Source organism: Monopterus albus, unplaced genomic scaffold (genome assembly GCF_001952655.1).
Source record: "Monopterus albus unplaced genomic scaffold, M_albus_1.0 scaffold26.1, whole genome shotgun sequence".
NCBI classification, from domain to species: Eukaryota; Metazoa; Chordata; class Actinopteri; order Synbranchiformes; family Synbranchidae; genus Monopterus; species Monopterus albus.
In genome coordinates, this window is record NW_018127906.1 from 1,156,099 (window position 1) to 1,162,560 (window position 6,462).

At 43.8% G+C, this 6,462-nt stretch overlaps 1 protein-coding gene across 1 annotated transcript; it reads right to left on the minus strand.

Moving 5' to 3' along the window:
• Positions 1–1,230: 1,230 nt before the first annotated feature.
• Positions 1,231–6,223, minus strand: gstt2 (glutathione S-transferase theta 2). The gene is made up of 5 exons (XM_020595037.1): positions 6,007–6,223; positions 5,054–5,141; positions 2,457–2,607; positions 2,038–2,214; positions 1,231–1,946 (listed from the first exon to the last, which is right to left on the minus strand). The coding sequence occupies exons 1-5, from the start codon at positions 6,128–6,130 to the stop codon at positions 1,800–1,802; spliced, it is 687 nt and encodes a 228-aa protein (XP_020450693.1). The 5' UTR covers positions 6,131–6,223; the 3' UTR covers positions 1,231–1,799.
• Between the last annotated feature and the right edge of the window lie 239 nt (positions 6,224–6,462).

Consider the following 6,462-nt stretch of genomic DNA (forward strand, 5'->3'; position numbering starts at 1 on the left):
TTTGTCATTAAACTAGACACCTAATTTGGTTTTTACAGGCAACTTTGATCATTAACACAACATATGTCATTGCAAAACTAATTACTTCACAAAAGCAGCAAATTTCTTTTAAACTTCCACATGTTCAGATTTTCTTCATATTTTTTGGTCGTGGTGGTATGCTGTCATACCCTCACCATCAGCACGTGACTGGTTTGAGCTGTCATGCACTGTGCAGCTTGTGGAAATGTGAAAATAAAAACTCAACTTTATTTCTGCTTCACTGCAAAGATCATTTTACTGTTAAAGTGCTTAGAAGTCAGGTTTTCACCAAATCAAACATCACAATGAATTAAAATATATTTTAGAAACATCAATAAACTCATGTGCAGAGTCAACATGTTCTACCTGACACACCTGAGCCCACAGGTGTTGTGGGGTTTGTCACTGCAGCAGCACAAATGTCCTCTCATCCTTTAACCCGTGTTGTTCATTTGGATCTTGTGAGGCGTGTTCTTTTTTATATTGAAAGAAGACTAATAAGAGGATATATATATTTCACAGTGTGAAATTTATTATGCATTAACGTATCAAAATTAGCATGTGCACATGGATCTCCACTGTTTAGGATAAACGGAAAAGACTGACCTCAACTTAGTGGTATACAATATTTGTATGAAAAGGTGGTACTATCTAATTGGTCAAAAACTGTTCGGGAGAAGCCGTGGTTTAGACTTAACTCTCCTGTTATTGGTCCTTCAGTCCGTCCGTCCTCCAATCGTCCTCTCTGCTCTAATCATCGTGGACAGCACCCTAGGAAGGGGAAGAATACCTATACTACTTTAATTCCTACATACACACTCACTTCTTCCTTTGGTTTCAACTAACTGCTCCATATTACGCATTGCTTTCCGTTTCACTTAATTAAAACTGTTCTGCCTGCGTGTGTGTGTGCATAACTGTTCTCCCTTTGAAGCGTTCTCATCTACGTCTAATCTATTTTAATAAACTTGGAGCCTTACCGTACCAAGACTCCTTTGGGTCCACCGGTCCAGAGGAACAATACGTAACTATGAGCTCCCTTAGTTTCGGCCATAAATCTAATGAAATTCAGTAATTTAGTGGACAAGACTTATGATGTTGCATTAGTGTTTCAGTGACTCACACAGAAAATATTTGACCAGTGGTTCAGCGAACACATAGGGTGATATTCATAACTATATAAACATAACAGTGACATAAGTATGTAAACTTATGTGTGCTATAAAATAAACCATTCTTAAGTGCATAAAATAAAAATCACCCTAACAATCTACAATATTTTCATGTGGAAATTCAGAAAAAACATTTGTCACTCATCAAAGTGAAAGAGACTGAAAACCTTCCTGGTGAAATGAAGTGTTGTTAAACTGACTCGGGTGAAGGAGGGTTTCCTGTACTTTACTAGTTGTGGTGACAACATGCAGCTGATATGACAGATCACCCTCACATCAACCTGTCAAATCAAGTTAAGGGATTCCATACCTCAGGTGGCATCAGGACTAAGACAGAAAACATGAATTTTATAAATGCGCAGATGATTGATTTCAAATTCAATAAACCAGAAGAGACTCCACAGGACGATGAAGACCAGAATGACCAAACACACCTGCTTTTATCCTCATGGTCTCAGCAGTTTTCAGGTGAAAACCTCTGAACATTTCACACCTGGCTCTATCAGTGTCTGGATGGTGACTGGCTCCTCCAGTCCAACTGCATGTGTGTTCTGATTCCACCTCATGGATGACATCACTCCTGTGGTCCATGAATGTGTGATGATGTCACAGCTTGGCTTTGTGGCGGTCTCTGACAGCATACAGGATGGCATGAGCTCTGTCGAAGGCATCACTGATGGCTGACTGAACTCTGCTCCTCCACCTCTGCAGCTGAGGACGACCCTGCAGGACGTCTCTGCCTCCACCAAGTGGCTGCAGACACACAACATGCGCAGGTAAGCTTACAGCAAATCAGGTGTGTGGGAGGGCCTCATCAATATCTGAACCAATCAAAGCCTCAGACCTGCATGAGCTCACAGATGGCAAGCAGGTCGGCCACTGTGATGTCATCACCGCAGAGGAAAGCCTGTCTGCGAAGAAACATGGTCTCCAGTTTGTCCAGTGTGTCATCGAGCTGAGAGAGAGCACGAATCAAACGCCCCTCATCCACCTGGGAGCCAGACTGAGCTGGGAGGAGCACCTGAGACAGGTGGAGACAAAATTGATTTTGTATAGAAACTACAGATTGGACCGCTCTGCGTCTACACACCTTAGCGATGCAGACTGCCCTTAAACAACAGAAGAAAAAGTCTGGGATTAGTGTCAGAGCAGGGAGACAACAGTCGCTCTGTGTTCCCAGGTTGCAGTGGCGTGGACATGGGGATGTTCCGGTTGGACATACAGGTGCATCCTCGCAGGTAGATTATAGAGGTGTGTGCCTACCTCCAGCATAAAGACTTTAGCAGCGTGTGGTCGAGTGTTGCTGTGGTGCCAGGCCGTGTATTCGTCCACTCGGGCTCGTCTCTCTGGTTGCCGTGGATACCAGTGCTCCGGCACGTTGTACCTGGTGGCCAGGTACTTCAGGATGGCATCACTGCAACACACAGTCACAGGATGGATAACACCACCAAAACAAGAGCAGAAACATCTGAGAGCATCGTCTGAGGAGAAACACAACCACAGAACACGACTGAAGTTTAACAGAAGGCAGAGTTATTCAAAACCATCTGAAAAGCAGGTTGTGTGTCCACACATGGAGACAGCTTTACACTGATGCAGTGTACGTGGGACAGAGTTTCTGTTATCTATACAAATGGATACCATGCAAAACAGCCTATGCATACGGGGCTGCCAACATCGGGGAACGCCGGGCCAGCCGTTCCAGGCCCTGGGAGCCCAAAAGGGCCCTCTAACCTTTAAATCATATATGTCAAACTCAGGCCCACGGGCCAAATCTGGCCCACAATGTAAGTATATTTGGCCATGGAGATAATTTCAAATGTTTATTAGAGCTGGCCCGCCAGTATATATTGCATGCACGGTTAATACTGCAAATCCCAGAATGCCTTGCTAGGGCGTTGACGCGTCAATCAAGACCAGCAAGCACCTTCTGTTGACATTCATTAGCAACCTCATGCTACCAGTCACCTCGGGCAAATTTAATCCACTCCTCCCAAAAAATGGCCAAATGAAAGATGGAAAACAGGAACTTTCAAAGACAAGTGGGAGGAAGATTATCTGTTCATTAATGTAAAGGACAGACCTGTTTGTCTTGTGTGTGGAGCCAACGTGGCTGTAATGAAAGAATATAACGTAAAAAGACACTATGAAATGAAACACCAAGACAAGTACAAGGACCTGGACATGAAGCAGAATCTCCAGAAGGTGGAGGAGATGAAAAGAAGTCTGGTTTCACAGCAGAAAATGTTCACAAAAGCAAAATCAAAAAGTGAGGCTGCTGTAAAGGCTAGTTTTATTGTGGTAGCAGAGATAGCTAAATTGGCCCAGCCCTTTAATGAGGGAGAGTTTGTCAAAAAGTGCATGATCAAAGTTTGTGATGTCGTGTGCCCAGATAAAAGGCAAGAATTTTTAAATGTGAGCCTTAGCAGAAACACTGTGGCTGATGGTGCATGTGAGCTTGCCACCAATCTTCACGAACATCTGATGGAAAAGGGAAAAGATTTTATTGCATACTCCCTTGCTGTGGATGAGAGCAGCGACATCTGATACTGCCCAGCTGTCAATCTTCATCCGTGGAGTGGACTCAAGTCTGTGCATTACAGGGGAACTTTTGGGATTAAAATCAATGCATGTCACAACCACAGGAATAGAACTCTTTGAGGAGGTGTCCAAATGTGTAACTGAAATGAGACTGCCTTGGGATAAACTTGTGGGATTGATGACAGATGGTGCGCCTGCAATGTGCGGTCAAAAGAGTGGACTGCTGGGCAGGATGCGGGAGAACCATGCAGGTGAACTTACAGTTTATCACTGCATCATACACCAGGAATCGTTGTGTGGCAAAGCCCTGAAAATGTAACGTTATAAGCACCTTAACATGAGTAGTTAAGTTGATAAGAGCCAAAGGTCTGAATCACCGCCAGTTCAAGTCTTTTCTGGAGGAGACTGGTTCGCAATACAGAGAAGTGCCGTATCACACAAAGGTGAGATGTCTAAGCCAAGGAAAAGTACTGAACAGATGTTTCAAGCTGCGTGAGGAAATATGTCAGTTTATGGAAAGCAAAGGGAAAGATGCAACAGAGCTCCAGGATAAAAAGTTTCTGTGTGAGCTAGCATTTCTGTGCAACATCCCGAGCCATCTCGATGTGCTCAACCTGCAGTTTCAGGGGTGAAACTGTTTTATCACAGACATGTACATTTTTAAAACCAAGTTGGGCCTGTGGGAGACTCAGATGCTGCAAGGAAACTTGGGCCATTTTCCGTGCTGCCAAAACATTAAAGAGCGGATTATCTAGTGGTTTTGGTGTCTGTGCATATTCTCAGTCATCCAGGTCATAGTAAGCTGAAAAAAAACTTAGACAAAATCAACTGGACTAGATTTCTAGGTCGAAGACGTTTCACCTCTCATCCAAGAGGCTTCATCAGTTCTGACTGACTGGTGTTGAGCCAGATTATTTATTACTTAGTTGTTTTGTTGTTGGCCTGTGAAAAAGGGTTTACACTTAAAATGAACTCGAAAGGCTACAGATAGATGCATAAGAATTTATTTAATTAAATGATAACTGTGCATTTGAGTTTGACACCCCTGCTTTAAATAATCTGCTGGGATAATCTGTCAAAAACACACATTTGTGGAGACTTTAAATCGTATTGTTGAGTCACATGAAAGCTTGTTATTTTTATCTTGACAGAGTGGTTGAAAAACATTTTTTACATTTTCAACATAAATGTACCTAAGGCGTGGTCAGATCGATAAATGTGTGCGCTGCCATTGTTCCATAAGTCTCTGATGTGGTGGGCCATAGCTTTAGTTAGTGTGGAACAGACAGGCTGGTCCACGTGCGTGTGTGCGTGTGTACCTCTCAGTGAGGACGAAGCCGCTATCCACCATGACAGGAACCTTCTGCATGGGGTTCAGCTTGGTGAATTCTGGGGTCCTGTTCTCTCCTGCACACAGTTTAATTATAATGGTTCATCGTGGTTCTGGGTCCGACACAAAGAGGAACCAGGAACTTAACAGTCAGACAGGAAGCTCAGACCAAACTCCGTTCAGAAGACACACGGTTTAATGCCCCTTATCTTGGGTTTCCACACAGACGACACCAAAAAAGCTCTCACGGTGTTTTGAGAATCGGCTACATGAGACTTTATTTCACTTTCAGCCTTTTTGCTTTACACTTCAAACAACCTTTGCCAACCTTTGAGCGGCGAGAATTACATCTGGAAAAATGACATTTTACTGAAAGTTTAGCCGTATTCTGAATTTATCGGAAGACCCTGGCAACCTGTAACTCATTTTCAGGTGTATCCTGCAAATTTAATGAGGCAAGATAAAAGTATCAGTTTTGTGCCAAGAGTTGTGATCTGGGTCAAAGTTCTCCGGGGAAATGGTCGGGACGAAGTTAAAGGTCAAAGTTTTTATTTGTCATATGCACAGTTAGGAAACGTGTTTCCCTGTACAATGAAATTCTTACTTTGCCGTGCACATGAATGCCACATAATACAAGTGAAATATAAAGTAGATGAGCAATAACACAAATCTAAATAGCCAGTAAGAAGAAAAAAGTACAACAAGAACACAATATAATGTAGAGAGAATATTCGCTACGTGGGAACCGTGGAGTGTAAATACTCAGCAGTGAGTTGTGCATGTGCAAAATGAGTGTGCAAACAATACAGATGCAATTACACGATGAACTAACACCTTCAGGCTTCAACCTGCTGACTAACATAGTACGAACCAGTTGGTCAGCCCGTCAGTTAACCAGTCCCCCGGTCAGTTAGTCAGCCCTGTAGCCGGTTAGCAGCTCACCTTTCCGCAGAGCCACGGTGCGGACTCTGTGCGGGATTCCGGCGCAGCTGAGAAATATGTGCACCGCCCGGCAGGGCTGCGACATGAGGTCCAGATACACTTCCACCTGCCGGCCTGCTGCCATGGAGACTAACGAGAAACGGCGAAATAAGCAGAAACCACCAAATAAAAAGCAGACCCTGTTCTTCTGTCTGCACTCTACAGCCTGTTAGCGGGTCCGGCTGCTCATGTCCGCCCCCTGCAGGCCGCTCGGCACACTGCAGCCGCCCCCGACCAGGCTGCACGTGGTCTCTGCAGCTTCTCAGAGAGGCAAACAATAATTAGATGCAATAGTGAGAGTACATCAATGTTTTATGTGCATTAGTATAAAATCTATGCAAAAAAGACAAACTGCATGCTCTTGAGGACTAACAGACCAATATACAGTAATATCCTGGAGCCAAATATGCTATAATA